General features: G+C 41.1%; 1 protein-coding gene across 1 annotated transcript in view; it reads left to right on the forward strand.

The window, feature by feature from the left end:
* The window catches only part of LOC125453120 (PC3-like endoprotease variant B), a 1,374,573-nt gene that overhangs the window by 1,097,471 nt on the left and 258,165 nt on the right, over positions 1–18,937 (forward strand). Inside the window, exon 12 of the mRNA XM_048532258.1 lies at positions 11,995–12,095. Within this exon, the coding sequence (XP_048388215.1) occupies positions 11,995–12,095 (101 nt within the window). The remainder of the gene's footprint in view (positions 1–11,994; positions 12,096–18,937) is intronic.

Raw genomic sequence — 18,937 nt, forward strand, 5'->3', positions numbered from 1 at the left:
AATATATCAAAATGCTTCTCCAGCTTCATCTATAATTTGCAGATGTTAAATTTACAATTTAAAAAGAAATAAACTTACAAACATATCTGACAAACCTGTTGCATTGAAAAAAATCTACTGGTATGAATGTTAATATGGCCTATTAGTGATGAGCAACTTGGTCTTCAGTCAGGCATTCAGTAACTTGAACCAAAAGCAAGAATTACTGGACACGCTCAGGTCTGGCAGTATCGATGGAGAGAGAAACAGAGTTAACGTTTCAGGTCCAGTGACGCTTCATCAGAACTGAAAGCAGCTGGGAAAAGGTTGGTATATATGTTGAAGATGGGGTGGGGAGAAAGGGCAGGAGTAACAATGAGTGGGGATGAAGTCCAGAGAACAAGAAAAGCAGCTGGCAGACAAAGGAGTGGGTGAAGGTCAGCCTGGGGCAAAGAATAGCTGTAAATGGGGTCTAATAATGGCTGACAGTGGGTTGTTTGTGGTAGCAGCCCATATGATGACAAAGCTTGGTGTGTATGGGTTGGGTAAAGACATGGAGGAAAGGGCCCAAGCCCTAAAATTATTCAATTCGACATTGAATCCTGGCGCCTGTAGAGTCCCCGAGCAGAAAATGAGATGCTGTTTTTCCAGCTTGCGCTGATCTTCGCTGGAATACTGCAGCAAACCCGAGGCAGGGATGTCGGGCAGGGAACATGGTGGTGTATTGAAGTGGCAGGCAACAGGAAGCTCAGAGTCGTTTTTGCAGACAGAATATAGGTGATCTGTAAGTGGGTTGCCCAGTCTCCACTTCAGCTCTCCAATGTGGAGGAGACCATATTGTGAGCAGGGAACACAATAGACTAGATTGAGTAGGTGCAGATAAATCACCACTTCTGCTGGAAAGTGTACCTGGGCTTTGGACAGTGAGGAGGGATGAAGTAAACAGGTAAGTATTACACCTTCTGGGATTGTAGTGGAAGGTGCCATTGGGATGTGGGGAGATGCTGGGAGTGAAGGAGGAGTGGACCAAGATGTACTGGAAGGAACGGAACCTGTGGTAACTCAGAACCAACTACAAGCCCATTAAACGCTGAACCAAGATTGAACCACTCAAATAACTTTCCAATGCAGACATTAATGGGAAAAATATATTTTTGTCAGCTGGTACCTCCTCATGAGAAAATTGGAAATGGTGCTTTGCTATCCTTTTGATGGTGCCCATTTCTAAAGAGCTTTTGTATGTAGATTCCCATCCTTCCTTTCAGATTATCATATCAATTCATGCAGGTTAGCTTCTGCCTGTCTTGCACCTGGCATTATTTGTATGAAACACACAACAATTGCCAAGAGTGTTTAAAGAGTTAAACTGGCACATGTGATCTGGTTTTCTGATTGTGACTATATTGAGTATCTGAAGTGATAAATAAAACTAGCAGTCTTTGTTTCAAACCAGCCTAATTGTCATTTACTTCATTACAACTTTGATCCAAGGTGGTGAAATACAATTCTCTGTGAAATCTCCTATATATATATTTGGACCTAGTATTGTCAATAATCAGAATACAAAGCAAATAACTAGGAAATGATTGACATAGCTTAATCACAAGAATACTATTCTCATATTTGCCCTTGTTAAAATTTCCTTGATGTTATACATCCACACTTTAATTCCTATTCTCAAGCATGTCTAGATTAATTGTAATGGCTCCTTGTCTAGGCTAAAGAATTAAGGGTACATATTTCTTGCAGTAATACCAGTTCAAATGGGCACCTGATTTAGGAAATACTATTATTTGTCAACTATTTGACTGTTATTTTAGAAGTGTTTTGTTTTGCCTCCAGGAACCTGCTTTGCATTCAGTTCTTTAAATGAATGTTCATGGCATCAGTTGTGCCATTAAAAATGCATATTCCCCAAATCCTGTTTAGTCTGCAACACACTTAGCAGAATTTAAACTGACGTTAACAATACATGAAAAGTACTGGACTTGTATCTCTCCTATTTAATGTCAATTGCAAGGTTTCCCAAAAAAATTACATTATCGCGTCCTGTTAAACAGAAGCATTTTATCTGTCTTTGTGTCACCTTACTATAACTGCTTAATGCCCATCTGTCCGTCTGAATCCTTTAACTAACTAAATTAGGTCAAAGTTGGAATTGGAAGAATCCAACCCCTACGCTTATAAAGTCATTATGGCAAGGAAGGAGGCCATTGGCCTATTCAATCTGCAGCAGCTTTCTGCAAATGCTAAAACAGAAATCACTGGATAGACTTAGCAGGCCTGGTTTTCTCTGCACAGATGCTGCCAGACTTACTGAGTTTCTCCAACAATTTTTGTTTCTCGTCTGTTTCCGATCTCCAGCTTTTGAAGTTCTTTGTTTTGTTTAATTTTATCTTTGCGAGTGCAAACAGAATGCCACCAACAGTTGAATTGCTGTGAAATCTTGTTTTCCTGGAATGATCCCACACTTGTTTATATAGCTATATATTTTTTAGCACCTGTACAAAAAAGTATATAGCGTATTGTAAGTACTTAGTGGTATAGTGGACAGTGAAGAAGGTTGCCAAAAATTACAAAGAGATCATGATCAATTGAGTCAATCAGCTGACTGCTGGCAGATGGTATTTGATTTGGGTAAATGAGAGGTATTGCATTTTGGCAAGACGAACAAGGGCAGGACTTACACAATTAAAACTAGAGCCTTGGGTAGTGTTTTAGAAAAGAGAGGCCTGCAGGTTCAGGTACATAATCCTTTGCAGTTTGCATCACCATGTAAACAGTGTGGTTAAGAAGGTTGTTTAGCACACTTGCCTTCATTGCTCAATACTCTGAGTATCGGTATTGGGATGTCATGTTGAGGCCGTATAGGACATTGGTGACGCCTGTCCTGGAGTAGTGTGTCCAGTTCGGTTTTCCCTTTTATCGGAAGGATATTATTAAGTTGGAGAGGGTTCAGAAAAGAGTTATCAGAATGTTACCAGGAAAGGAATGTTTGAGTTACAAGGAGCGACTGAATAGGCTGGAATTTTTTTCCACTGGTGCATGGGAGGTTAAAGGCAAACACATAGAGGCTTATAAAATCATTCAGGGTATAGATAAGGTGTGTAAATGGTGTGTGTCTTTTCCCTAGAGTGGGGGAATTTCAAGATTAAGGGACTTTTTTTTAAGGTGAGAGGAGAAAGATTTAAAAAGACGTAAAGGGCAACTTTTTTATACGGAGTAGTTTGCGTGTGGAATGAACTTCCTGAGGAAGTGGCGGATGCAGGTACAGTTACAATGTTTAAAAGATATTTGAATAAGTACATGTACATGAATAAGAAGTGTTTGGAGGGATATGGGCCAAGCACAGGCAGTTGGGACGAGATTAGTTTGGGATTATTGTTGGCACAGACTGGTTGGACTGAAGGGTCTGTTTCCACGTTGTATGACTGTAACTGACTGTAGTTTCATTATTTTATACAGCACAATATCAGGACACACTTATTCTCTAACTGATAGTTAATATTCAAACCTCAGTCACTCTTATTACATAGCCGCATCTGGCAGGCAATTTGTGCGCACCAAGAGTGCTCAACAATAAATTAAACAGTTCTGAGGAAGAGTCACTGGACCCAAAATGTTAACTCTGTTTTCTCCTCCACAGATGCTGCCAGACCTGCTGAGCTTTGCCAGCAACTTTGTTTTTGTTCCTGATTTACAGCATCTGCAGTTCTTTTGGTTTTTAATAAATTAATCAGATTATCTATTTTCTGGAAGAGTATGTCAATAACGTTTTTTTTGACTAATTTTACATCATCTTTTAAGCCCAAACCTGACTGCAAGTTAGTGCCTTGGTTTAAGATCTTATCAGAAAGTTTCCATGTCCAGCAATGCAGCATTCTCCAATCTATATGAAGTGCTCAGTTAGAGATGTTGCGAAATATTGGTATGATGAAGAAGCCCAACAACAGCTACATCAAACGGTTGTACCTGCTATTACACACAACAAGCCCTTCAACGCTCTCTTTGTAGAAGAACGGGAGGCTCTAAACAACCTCAAAGAGGATCAACGCATCATTATTCTACCCGCTGACAAAGGACGTATCAGTCATCATGGACAAAGCAGAATATATCGATAAAGCAAGAGAACTACTCAACGACACAAATACCTATCGCCGACTAGAAACCGATCAAACCACAAAACATGCAAACAAAATTAACAAAACCCTAAAGAAACTCAAGGAACTAAACAAAATCACCAAAGAAGAACACTAGAGGATGAGAGCACGTGATTCGAAAGTTGCTAGATTCTACAGACTCCCAAAGGTATACAAGGAAATACCTCTACGACCAATTGTCTCACTTCCAAAAACACCAACCTACAGTTTATTGAAGGAACTATGGAAATGGGTGAAACATCTTATCAATGGATCCCCGTACTCAATTAGTAATGCGCAGCAATTCTTAGAAAAGCTGAGAGGCGTCCAAATCGAGGAAGATGAGATAATGGTGTCATTTGACGTAACCTCCCTGTTTACATCAGTGGACCTCAACTCCGCCAAAGCCACAGTCGCCGACCTGTTGGACAACCATGGGGCTACGCATGGAGCACTCAGCAAGGAAGATATCTGCGAACTCCTTGATCTCTGCCTAACAACTTAGTTTGAGTTCGATGGAGAGCATTACCAGCAACTGCAGGGAGCACCCATGGGATCTCCCATCTTGGGATTCATCGCTGAAGTCACAATGCAAAAACTGGAACAGATCATTCTACCGGAACTCAACCCCAAAACATGGGTTCGCTACGTAGACGACACATTCACCACCATCAAGAAAAGCGAATTGGCCAGAACAAACGAACTACTGAACAACGTCTTTCACAACATCAATTTTACAATGGAAACCGAGACTGATAACAAATTGGCATTTTCGGATGTTCTCGTCACCCGAATGCCGAACGGACAACTCCAAACCAAAGTCTACAGGAAGGAAACTCACACAGATCAACTTTTGAGCTACCACAGCAACCACCCAAAATGCCACAAGCAAAGCTGTATCCGGACGCTATTCAAGCGAATCGACACACACTGCAATACCACAGAAGCCAACTTTAAAGAGGAGAAATGACTATATGAAGTCTTCACAAAAAATGGCTATCCGAGAAACTTCATCCGGAGAACACTGAGAATTCGCACAGCGACAATTCCCCCAAGACAACATGAAAACAGGAGAATCGTCCTCCCATATATCAAGAATATTTCTGAGATGACAGCAAGATTATTTCGACAACATGGAGTAACCATCGCCCACCGACCCATGAATACACTCAGGAGCAGACCATCAAAACCCAAAGGGAAACTGGATTTGATGGATAGAAGCAACGTGATCTACCAAATTCAATGCAACAACTGCACCAAGCACCACGTTGGTCAAACCGGAAGAAAACTGTCTACGAGAATCCATAAACACCAGCTCGCCGCCTGAAGGCACGACCCAATGTCATTGGTATCCGTCCATGAGGACCAAGAGGGACACCAGTTCGACTGGAACAACGTGAAGGTACTGGCACAAGGAAATACCAAACAAGAATGGGAATTTATCGAGGCATGGTACTCATCCAAAGAAGCAATAAACAAGCACATTGAAATCGATCCAGCCTACCAACCGTTACGGACAAGGGAACCATGAACTTGGGGGAACCGCGGAAGAGACCAAACGCTACAAACCCAAGGCGTGCAGAAACGATTCAAACAACCTCCAAACAGCCAATCAAATGGCGACTTGATAAACCATAACACAAACTTGATTTAGGTCACGAAAATATCTACCAATCAAAATCGCAAACATTAACTACTCTTAGGCAACCTATTATAAAGGCAAGCACCAGAGGAATCACCCACCTACGCACTGATGATGTCTTCTCGACTGGAGACGAAACGTTTGCAATTCATTTGCCAAGCTCGGCGAACAAACCAACAGCTAACGAAGTGCTCAATGTTGGTTGGAAGAGATGTGATTCCAGATATTACTTTTTATGAATATGGATATCTTCAGCTTCTAAACAAAGGACATTTTGGTAAGGAAAAGGCAGAGACTGCAAAGCAATAAGTTGGAATGAGTTGACATTAGCCTGTAAGGACTCAAATAGTTATGCAGGTTGACGTCTCGTGAGCCCAGTTTGAGAATGGGAATACACTGATACATTTTTGAACTCGGAGAGCAAATTTGAGACCACCTGAAGGGCAGCAGCCATTGCTCCCTCTCTGTTTCTTTGCAACTTTTCTTAGCAAAGCATGAGATCTGAAGACACACAAAATATTATAACTTTCACTTATGGAGATTCCTAGAGAGGATTTGTTGCAATCTACCCCACAGTCTGGAGCAATAACCAACTAGTAATATCTTACACCTCCGGTAAAACACCTCAGTGCTTACAGCTTATGTGCATGCAGAATAACTGTGGAGTCAGAAAACTGTTTGGGATAATTTGTTACTTATCCTTTTTTCACATAAATTTACTTGACCAAGGTAGTTTAAGGTCACACTGCACAGAGTTTTTGTCTCCTTGTTTCTCCTCAGGCATGCATATATTCGTGTGTTCATTTCTTATGAGGACAGATTTTTATATATTTACATAATCACATTATTTGTCAATAATATTTACAGCTGTTTGTAAGTTTTTTTGGCTATAAACTGATTATCTATAATGAGGAAACTTGGCTATCTTGTTCTTAATAGTGACTCTGACATAACTTGAACCTGATAATTAGCCTACTTAAATGTACAATTTATTATGACCAGTGAAGAAACGGAAGTGGGTTAAAATTGTGCAGCTCTCCAATCTTTGGTGTAACAGTGTAAACAAAGGGCAATCTGTGCATGTGCTATACATAGATTTCCAGAAGTCATTTGACAAGGTGCCACACTACATCAAAAGTTACTATGAAAAATAAGAGCTCATTGGAAAGAAGATGAGGTAATAACATGGCGAGGAGATTATGCAATAATATGGGTAGAAGATGGGTTAAATAACAAGACATAGTAGTCATAGGTCATTCTGGGATTGATAAAATGAGTGAAGCATCACAGGGATCAATGCTAGAGATTCAACAATTTAAAATTTATATTAATGACTAATTTTTTGGATAAAAGCACCCATTATATTGTTGCTTCAATTTGCTGATAACACAAAAGATCGATAAGAAAATAAGCTGTGGTGTAGTAAAGAATCTGCAAAGGGTGCATATGTATAGGGGTGATGATGGCCTAGTAATATTATCACTGGACTGTTAATCCAGTGACGTCGATCATGTTCCGGGGACCCAGGCAGATGATGGAATTTGGATTCAATTAAAATCTGGAATTAAGAGTCTAATGATGACTGTAAAAACATTGCCAATTATCACAAAAACGCATCTGGTTCATGAATGTCCTTTAGGGAAGGAAACTGCCATCCTTACCTAGTCTGGTCACGTAACTCCAGACCCACAGCAATGGGGTTGACTCTTAACTGTCCTCCAGGATGGACAACAAATGCTGGCCTAGTCAGTGAAATCCTCATCCTGTGAATAAATGTGGAAAAAAAACAATGAATAGTCAAAAATTTGGGAGGTGGAGTATTCTGTGGGAAAATGTCTCTTTGGCAGAAAGAATAGAAAGGTAATGAGGCTGCAGAACTTTGAGGTGCAGAGAGACCTGGGTGTATCTTGTACATGAATCAAAAGAAGTAAGTAGGTGGGTACAGCACACTCTTGGGAGGATGTGATAGAAGTGGGTGCAAAGGAGATTCACCAGGGCACTGTCTGGGATGGAATATTTTAGCCATGAAGAGTAGCTAGTAAGTTTGATTTGTATTCTTTGGAATAGTGAGGTTTGATGGGGGTTCCTGATAAAGGTGTATAAGATAATGTGGGTCATAGATAAGGTGGAAGGGAAGCAGCTGTTCCCCTTGGTTGAAGGATCAATTATAAAAAGGGCACATTTTTAAGTTGAAAGGCAGGTGGTTTAGTGGGGATTTGATGAAAAAGTGTTCATCCAAAAGATGGTAGAAATCTGGAAGGGCTGCCTGAGAGGGTAATTGAGGCAACTCAGGTAATCTGATAATCTTTAAAATGTGCTTGAATGAGCACTTGAAGTATCATAACATTCAAGGCTATTGCGGGAAAGTGGGACCAGTGTAGATCTCATCTGGCTTTGTTGGTGCAGACTCAATGTGCTGAAGTGCCTCTTCTGTCCTATATGATTCTGTACAGCAATTGTTCAGGAATGTAAATAAATTCTTATTCTTTGTAAAAAAAGAAATGGAATATAAAAATAGGTATATCTTGCTACAGTTGTACAGGACAATGGTGAATCCACATATAGCGTGTACAGTTTTGACTTCCTTATTTAAGAAAAGATATAACGCTTTAGAAGCCATTCCATGAAGGGTCACTGGACTGAGGCCAAAACAAAATAGATATAGGAACAGGATTAGGCCATTCAGCACCATGATCCTGCTCTGCCGTTCAATAGATTCACAGTGGATCCAAAACTCCTCATGTCCATTTTCTTGCCCTTTCTTCAATATATTTGATTCACCTGCTGATCAAGAACCTATCTGTCTCAACCTTAAATGTGCACAAGAACTGTGCCCCCACAATTCTCTGTGGCAAGGAATTCCAAAGACTCACACCCTTTGAGAGGACAAATTCCTTCTCAACTCAGTCTTATATTAACACCCCTTAGTTGTGATACTATGCCTTCTGGTCATAGTCTTTCCCATGAGGTGAAGCATTCTTTCAATATTTACCCTCTCAAGCCCCTCAATGTTGCAGTGAGATTCCCTCCCATTCTTCTAAATTCCAGTGAGTCCCAACCTGTTTACCCTTTACTAATAAGATAATCTCTCTATATTGGGGTTCACCCTAGTGAACTTTCTCTGAACTGCATCCAATTAAATAACGCCTCTCTTCTGAAGAAGGGTCCAGACCCAAAATGTCAGCTTAAAAAGGGGAGAAAATCTGCTCGCAGTACTCCAGATGTGCTCACCAGTACCATGTATACCTGTAGTAAGACTTATCTGCTCTTATTCTCCAAACCCCTTGAAATAAGGGCCAACATTCCATTAGTCTTCCTGATTACCTGTTGTGCCTGTATGCTAAATTTCTGTGTTTCATGCTCAAGTACAACCCACTCCCCTCCCCCAGTCTCTTTGTGTTGGAGTTTTTTGCGGCTTTTCTCCATTTAAATAATACTCTTCTTTTGTTCTCTCTTTCAAAATGTACAACTCCACATTTTCCCATATTATACTCCGAAATAACTCCTCAGAGGCTCATACCCTGTCACCAAGTCAACCTTTCTTCCGCAGGTGGAGAGTCCTTGACACTGATCCAGCACTCTGAGTGCACAGCACATGTGACATTCCTGTTTATATCTGTCAGCCAGGGCTCCTTGATTGTACCAGATTAATAGCCCCAATCAGAGAGCTCATATTCTATGATTCAGAGATAGTAGGAACTGCTGATGCTGGAGAATCTGAGATAACAAGGTGTAGGGCTGGATGAACGCAGCAGGCCAAGCAGCATCAGAGGAGCAGGAAAGCTGATGTTTTGGGTCTGGACCCTTCTTCAGAAAAAGGGTCCAGACCCGAAATGTCAACTTTCCTGCTCCTCTGATGCTCCTTGGCCTGCTGTGTTCATCGAACTTTACACCTTGTTATCTCATATTCTATGATGTTGCCTGGCTCACCTCATTACAGTCACTAAATACTCCTTTCGCCAACTTTTAGTCCACTTCCATAACCTATCCATAGTTCTTTTTACACTGTTTGTATCCATCTTGTAACTTGCCCATTTACCTATTTTTGAATTGTCTGCAAATGTGGTTACAGTATGTTTGTTTCCTTTCTCCAAGTCATTAACATATATCATAAGCAGTTGCAATTCTAACAATGATGCCTGTAGAACCCCACTGGTTGCAAGTTAGCAACCTGAAAAAGAACCCCTTATCCCCAATTTTCTATCCATGTCAATATACTACTTCCAACACTCTGGGTTCTTAAGTTATAGCTTACCTTTTGTGAGATACCTTATTGTACGCCTTCTGGAAGTCCAAATACAACACACCTACTGGTTGTACTCTATCCACTCTAGTTGAGACTTCCTCAAAAATGTCTTATAAAATAGTCAGACACAATTTCCCTGTCACAAAGCCATGCTGTGTCTGCCCGATTAGATAATGATTTTCCAAATATTCTGTTATTACTTCCTGAATTTCCTGATTCCAGTACTTTTCCAACAATGGATGTTAGTCTAACCAGCTGATAGTTGCGTGTGTTTTGCCTCCTTCCGTTCTGAATAGGAGTGTCACAGTGGCAGTTTTTCAATCTTCTGGTACTTCTCCAGAAACCAAGATTTTTGGAAAATTACAACCGATGCATCCTGGTAGATAACACAGTGTGGAGCTGGAGGAACACAACAGGACAGGCAGCATCAGTGGAGCAGGAAAATTCAGAAGAAGAAAGGTCCTGACCCAAAACATCCTGCTGCTTCGATGCTGCCTGGCCTGCTGTGACCCTCCAGCTCCACACTGTGTAATCTCTGACTCCAGCATCAGCAGTTCCTACTATCTCTGAGTAAGCATTATCTTTTTTCGGACCCTAAGATGCAAGCCACCAGGGCCAGGGAAATTATCTGCCGTTACTTGGATACTATGGATGGGTGGCTTATCTTCTGAGGAAACATTGAACAGACTGAGCTTGTATCTATTGGAGTTTAGAAGAGGTAAAGCAGATCTTACTGAGACATATTAGATCCAGAGAGGACTTGACAGTTTGAAAGCTGATAACATGTTTTCTCTAACGGAACAGTTCAACACAATGGGACGGAGTTTAAAAACAAGGGGTTTTCCATATGGATAAACTTTTCCATTAGAGGGTTGCGAGTCTTTAGAACTCGGTCAGAGAGCAGTAAGGGCAGACTCTTTCAATATTTGGAGATAAGACAGAGACAAATTCTTGATAAACAAAGGAGTTAACAGTAAACAGGGTAGATGCAAGGAGTTGAGGTCACAATAAGATCAGCTATAAATGTATTTAATGGAGCTATAAATGTATTTAATGGCAAAGAATGCTCAAGGGGCTTACTCTAACACCTCGTTCAAATGTTCAAGTCAGGAAAAGGGGCTGCAACTTCTCCAAATGAAAAGAGTGGGTTCACCTGAGTCAAGCTGGGATTTACACACACTTCTCTTGAAGAGATACTATTGAAGAAGTTATTGGGGTTTTAATAAAAGCAAAAAAAACTGCGGATACTGGAAATCTTTTGTAAAAGCAGAACGGAGAAAGAAAGGCTGATAATGTGGGCCATAAATAGGCAAAAATGGGTTGGGTATGCATAAAGCAGCCCATGTCAGGACAGGTTTTGTAGTGTGGGGTGGGTAAAGGACATAGAAGAGGTGTTCAGGTTCTAAAATTGTTGAAGTCAATATTCAGCCCTGAAGGCTGCAGAATCCATAATTAAGAAATGAGACAGTGAAATGTTTCTCTAACTGTCGTTCTGTTTCTCTGGGCTCCACCACTTTCCACCTGTTCAGTCCTTCTTGCTTCCCCAGCCTCTGTCTTCAGCACATATGCCACCTTTTCCTAGCTACAACTTGTTCTGAAGAAGGGTCACTGGACTCGGAATGGTAACCCTGCTTTCTCTCCAGAGATCCTGCCAGGCCTGTTGAGTTTCTGCTGCAATTGTTTTATTATTAATGTAGTATCTGTCCACAATCTCCAAATCAAAATATAAGCTGAAATGTTGGCACGGCCAACAAAGAGTTAAGCATTGTTTTTACTTTATATCAGGGTCAGAATAAGGGTTATGTTTCACACATATAATAACTAGCATGCATCAATTCCTTTTCTGAATCGCTGAATATGTTTCATACTTTGTTTCATAAATACCTCTTATGATTTTTATAGCTTCTTTTTGCTGGATATTGATGCAATATGTGGGTGGGAACTAATTGGAGCTCCAACAATATGTGCAATTACTTTGTTTTCAACAGGTAACAACTGAACTTGACAATGAATGCACCAAAACCTTCAAAGGCACTTCAAGCGCAGCTCCAATGGCAGCTGGTATAATTGCATTGGTCCTTCAGGCTAAGTAAGTATTGTCACATGTAAACAGTTTGCAATTTAAAAAGATCATGTATATTACCAATATATTCAGCAATGTTCAAAAAAATTCTGATTTTGGGACATGTTGGGTCTGTCAGCGGTTAGCACTGCAGCCCCTCAGCACCAGGGACACCAGTTCAATGCTGGCCTTGGTCGACTGTCTGTATGGAGTTTGCACATTCTCCCCGTGTCTGCTTGGGTTTCTGCCAGGTGCTCCGGTTCCTCCCACAGTTCAAAGACATGCAGGTTAAGTGGTTTGGTCATGCTAAATTGCCAGTAGAGTCTAGATATGTACAGGCTAGGTGGATAAGCCATGGGAAATGCCGGGTTACAGGGGTAGGGTTAGGGATGGGTCCGAGTGGGGTGCTCTTTGGAGGGTCACTGTGATTCTCTGAGTGTACTTGGATTTTCTGTGAGGTGGTCTCAACGAGAGCAAAAGAATCTTATTGGTTTTATTTAACATGATTAAACAATGTGGAAGATTTCCTTGTTGGACACCTGCAACATTCTCACTTCTGTTTCCCAAAGTGGCAGAATTCCTCTTGTGTTGTGTAGCGAACAGAATCTTGCATTTATATGGGCTACATGAGAAGGCCAAAGGTTCAAAATACTGTGGCAAGTAGCCCACCTGCAATGCCTGCCCACCATTTACAAGACACAAATTAGAAGTATTATGGGTTCCTCTGTACTTACCTGGATGAATGCAGCTTCAACAACATTCAAAAAGCTCAACACCTCTAGGACAAAGCAAACCACTTGATTTGCACTCCAGCCATCATCCTCAGCATTCACTCCCTTCATCTCAAATGCACAGTGGTAACAGACGCAAGAGAAAATACATAAAGACAGCATCTTTCACACATGTGACTTGTACTATCTAGAGTGCAGGTTGCCCTTTGAACTGCACACCATCCTGACCTAGAACTTGCGTTCACTGATGTTGGCTCAGTATCCTGGAACTCTGTTCCCACCAGCACAGTGGGTTTACCTACACCTAAGGATTATTTCAGTTTAAAATTTAGCTCGCCACCCATTTTTCAAGAACAGTTAGAAATAGCCAATAAATGCTCGTCTCGTCAATGTTACCCAAATTCCATCAATAAATCAAACATAGATAACCCCCTCTCATGATCATAGATCCTGCCAAATTGTACCATGGTAAGAAACATATGTTTGAAGTCTGGTCTATCAGTAACGTAGAAAGCGTAACTGCCAATTTTGTACTGCAAGGTGCCACAAACTGCAGTGTCACAGAGAATATTATGTTACAGATCATTTTCTTTTTGCTGATGTTGGGTGAAAAATAAATATTTATCAGAAAAATAGGGACAATTCTCATGCTCTTTTTTGAGTAGCATCAGGAATTGTTTTTACTTACCTATGAAAAGGTAAATGACAGCCAGTGTGTCTTTGATGTCAATGTTGATCATCTCCACGATGGATGTGTAAACTTGCTAGGATCTACATCGCCAAGAAGATTGAACATTTCAGTGTATTTTCCTTTGTTTCTCAGTTTTTTACAGCAGCGTGCCATTCATGGTTTGATCTTCACCTTCTTCAGTACTATTGTTCAGGAGAGTCATACTGTGGCTTAGGTTTTGTTCTAATATTTCCTCTCTGAACAAAATGTAAGCTCATTGGGTGAGTTTGTCTGTGTTTACTAGTTAGAAGATAAAGGATTGCAAATAAACAAAGGAAAGATGCCCAGAAGTTGAGATTATGCCAAGAATGATATTACCATAGATACTTTTTCTCTTCAAGAAATATTTGTCAACAAAAGAACAGTTTTGGATTTGTCTAAGGAATTGGAATCGACACTTCATAAGGTAAATCTTGACTGACAATTGCCAGCCACATGTTGCAAACTGATTTTCATTCAAGCTCCAGTGTAGATATGGAGCTACTTGTTTGTTGTTTGTGGCATAAAGAAGAATGCAAGGTTAGCTGCTTGGTCACCAAGCTTACACATTGAAGGTATGTTCGTTGACAAGTCTCCGGGAACCATGATTACCAGTGAGTCACAATAGTGCTAGTGTACACACTGTCACAAGAACTGTAATAGAATACACTGTAGAAAGCTACACACGCATTGAGAGGTTGAAAGCGGGAGTAATCTAATAGTTATCAGTAAAGGACTCCTAGATCACCATTAGCTTCAGCAATACCTTGCAAAATACAATGGATAAGCATAGTGTAGGTGGAGGAAGAGAATAACTTAGCCTCGCCCAGAATGCGAACAACATTAATCAGAAGGAACAGAAGATCTTTCTCAAACTATCTTTACTCTTTACCATAGTCGTAAGTAGATTTTCATTAAAAAAATATCTTCCTATGATGATTCCCTCCACACATCTTTATGTATTCACAGTTCCATTGCAAAATAAACCTTCACTTACCAGTCCAAATTGCTGCATCTGAAGTATGGTTCCAATACCTTTCTTCTCCTAATTTAATAGTACACAATGCAGAGTCAAAATGCGGAGGTAGTCAGCAACTGGTTAAAATGTGACAAGAACCGGACAATTTTAATGTTTTGGGCAAATAAGAGGCATGTATTATTTGATATCCACAAGTGATGGCAGTGACTGTCTTCTACAAGGGAGAATCTAGCCATGGGGCTGGGAATACTACAGCGAATAACTCTCCCATTGACTCCTCAATGCCTGGACATCATCGATAGAAACAAGTCAGAAACGTGATGGAGTTATCCCCAATGACCTGGATAAGTGCAACTCTAACAACACCCAGTATGGACTACAGTACCCAGGAGATAGCAGCCCATCGATTAATACCACATCCATCACCTTCCACAGTCTCTCCCTTCATCACAGGCGCAGAGTTGCAGTAGTGTGTACTTTAACAAAGGCACTTCAAGATCCACCGAGGCTCCTTAGACAGCACCCCACAAATCTGCAAACTCAACAATGTAGAAGGACAAGGACAGCAGATACAGCAGTTCTCCATCAAACTGCACATCATCCTATTTTACACCCATATTGTAGCCTGTTAATGATCACTGTGACAAAATCCTGGAACTCCCTTACGGCACCACGAGTGTAACCACGGCACATTAACTGCAGCAAATCAAGAAGGCAGCTTGCCTTCTCCAGGGCAATAAGGTGTGCATTTTTGTTTCCACGTCAAATAATGGGCAGAGTGTGAACAATTACAGAGCCAGATGAGAGACTTATCAGTGACTAGATGGAGTTCTTTAACCCACCTCGATGCTTTGTCAGTGCACAGTCCTCGATAACATGAGTTATTGAACTGAATTGCAGCTTCAGCCCATAGATTGATGATTCCACTGACGTTGGGTGGCTGCACAGAGTCTTTGATCTATCTGGTAAATGGTTCAAAGGCCCACCAGCTTCATGGGAGATCAAAGCAGTGTGGGATTTCCATAACAGTGATTTGACAAGGTGCCACATCAAAGGTTACCAATGCAAAGGTAATGTTAAACAGGATAAGGTGATAACATGGCTAGGAGATTATTTAATAACATGGATAGGGAATTGGTTAGCCAACAGGTTGAAATAGGTTCTTTTTGGATTGATAGGATGCATGATGGATCAATAATGGTGATTCAACTACTCAGAATTACATTAATGATTAATTATATTTTTGATGAAGAGACCAATAACATGTTTGCTAAATTTGCTGGTGACATGTAGTTAAAAAAGTAAGTTGTGAAGAAGAGGTAAGGAATCTGCAAATGAAGAGGGTGGATAAATTAAATGACTGGTGAAAAATTTGGAAGATGGAATTTAATTTAGAAAAATGCCTCCTTTGGCAGGAAGCCGAGAAAGATAGTGTAATGTTTAAATAGCGAGAGATTGCAGTACTCTCAGATATAGAAGGATATGGGTGGTTGAGTACATGAACCTCAGGAAATGAGAATGTGGGTACAACAATCTTAGGAAAGATGTGATTGCATTGGCGGGGTTTCTGAAGAAATTCAAAAGGACGTTGCCTGAGATGGAACATTTTAGCAACGGAGAGAGGCTGGATAAGCTCAGGTTGTTTTCTTTGGAGCAGAGAGGACTGAGGGGGGATCCGATAGACGTGTTTGAAGATTATAAGCATCATGGATGGGTTGGATAGGAAGAGATGTTCGCCTTAGTTGAAAGTGAGACACACTTTTAAGGTGAAATGCAGAACGTTTGGAGGGGATTTGAGGAAAGAGTGTTCAACCCAGAGGGTGGCAGGTGTCTGGAATGCACTGTCTTTGAGGGTAATTGATGCAGGAAACCTCACAACTTGCAAACCACAATCTTTAACTATGATGAGTGGTTTTGGTTGGATGTTTTCTTCTGCCTAACCTCCTGCCATAGATCCACATCTGTTCGTCCCTGGCTTTTTGTATTTAGTCATATGTGGTATCACCATATAAGCTTGTTCACCAACTAAAAGGCCCAAGTCAGAAGTGTGTTGGATTAACCCTGCTTGCCTGGATGAGTGCAGCTCTGACAACACTCAAGAAGCTTGACACCATTCAAGCCAAAATCATCCACCGATAGTCACCAAACACAAACATTTAATCCATTTGCCACCAATGATCAGTAGCAACAACGTGTACCATTTACAAAATATACTACAGAAATTCACCAAGGCCCTTTGGATGGCATCTTGCAGACCCAAGGGCACTACCATCAAGAAGGATAAGGGCAGTGGGTACATGGGAACACTGCTGTGTGTAAGTTCCCCTCCATGCCACTCATCTTCCTGATATGGAAATATATTGCCATTCCTTCAGTGTCACTGGGTTATTGACACAGGAATAATAACCTAAAATTCCCTCCCTAATGACATTTTGGGTCTATTTACACCAAATCAATTTCAGTGGTCAGGTCATCTAAGGAATGAGTGATAAATACTGGACCAGCCAACAACTCCCACATCTCATGTGTCAGTAAGAAAAATACATTTCTTCTTTTAAGACACTGGGTTGCAGGCTGTAGTACTGGGGAATTGTCATGATGTCTGTACATGAGATGCCTGTCATGGATAGCATTCTTGCTGTTAAATTCCCTTTAAACCCTGCCGTTGTGAAGGTGGAATGTGTTGGAGACTATTTCACTAGTACTTAGCTGTAAGCACGTGGAGGTACATGTTAAAATGGCATGGACATATCTTGCTATGAAATGACAGTGGCAGGAAGTGTCTATGCATGAACTGATGACATCATCACATACCATGTGCAGTGATGTCATCAGCAACTTGTCAGTGATGTTGATGTCAATTCTCTCTTCACACATACTTGCTGTTCCTGCCACCAACAGACAGAGTTTACAGGAAGGCCAATGTTCAGCCTTCATCAGAACTGAATGGATTTCTCTTCACTGATGCTGCCTGACTTTCTGAACATTTGCAGGAGATTCTGTTTTTATTTCATATTTCCAACCTCTTTCGTATTAGGTTTTTCTATGACTGTTGGATAATTCCAAAGTTGACTAATCTGGTGATATCTCTAAACCTATCTCACGCACACATAAACTCAGACATACAGTGCATAAAAACAAAGTTGCTGGAAAAGCTCAGCAGGTCTCAGCAGATGCTTAACAGGCAGCATCTGCTAAGGCAAAAACAAGAGCTAACATTTCGGGTCCCATGATCCTTCCTCAGAAAATTCAGTGCATTTGAGTATTAACATTAGCATGCCTTTCAAGACCTCCTGTTGAGTATTCTGTGTTGTTCTCCCATTTGTAGAGTGGTTTGGAGTGCCACAGAGGATCACTGTTCCCTACTGTAATTTTCCATTACTACTTCCCAGGAAAAGTTGAAAAACTCTGCCTGTCTGATACTACAGTCTTCTTTTGTCCTAATAGGAATTGAAAGAGGTTGATGTATTTTCAAAACAGTGCTATATTTGATACAATTCCCTTTTCCATAAGATCCCAAGATATCCGAACAGGAGTAGGCCACTTGGTCTTTCCAGAATTCCCTGTTATTCAGGAAAATCATGGATGATCTGATTTTCGTCTTTACATCACATTCCTGCCTGCCCCCCATAACTCAGCCTTGAACTGGCAGTGTAGATCTCCTGTGAGATTTTGAACTGGAGGCAAATATCCAACTCCCTGAGAGCTGCTGGCCGCTTGAAGCTGGCAGCTCTTTTTGCCTATCAGTGCCTCTTCCTGCGACTGGTAATGCACCCACCAAAAGGATTGACAAGCAACTGAGGCCATTGGCCAGTGAGGGTAGCGGGGGTGTTCAAGGGCAAAAGGGATGAAGTTGCAAGAGTTAGGGGGAAGCCCAAAGCAGTCAGCTCATTTGGTTGGATCCCTTTGTCATTCACGGAGTGCCCTTGAGGCCTGGAAGCCAGCAGGTTCCCTGTCGGACAACACTCCACACCTACTGTTTCATGAATATTGATAATGGAGGGTAAGGCCCTGGAGTTCACTAACTACCAACTAAGGGCCTCAATGAGTAATTAGGTGCGATAGTAATCCATGAGCTCGCTTGCCCTGTAGATGGAAAAGCAGAGGGTTCACATTCCACTAACATGTGCCCAATTAAATAGCCCGACCTCCAAATCCACTATAAGGTGGCTTTAAATTCCATCTATTCTGTTTAAGTTCCAAACTCTGAAGGTGGCAGAGATAGTAGGAATTGCAGATGCTGGAGGATCTGAGATAACAAGGTGTAGAGCTGGATGAACACAGCAGGCCAAGCAGGGCCTAGACCCTCCTTCAGACTTCCTGCTCCTCTGATGCTTAAAAATAGGCTTTTCAACTGGAAGATTTTCAAAGCGTGAACAGGCTTACAAACAACTGAGTACATAAAACAAAACTGCCTGGTGCCATTGGCATGATTCTTAGGCCCAGCTTA

The sequence above is a fragment of the Stegostoma tigrinum genome, chromosome 6 (assembly GCF_030684315.1).
Source record: "Stegostoma tigrinum isolate sSteTig4 chromosome 6, sSteTig4.hap1, whole genome shotgun sequence".
NCBI classification, from domain to species: domain Eukaryota; kingdom Metazoa; phylum Chordata; class Chondrichthyes; order Orectolobiformes; family Stegostomatidae; genus Stegostoma; species Stegostoma tigrinum.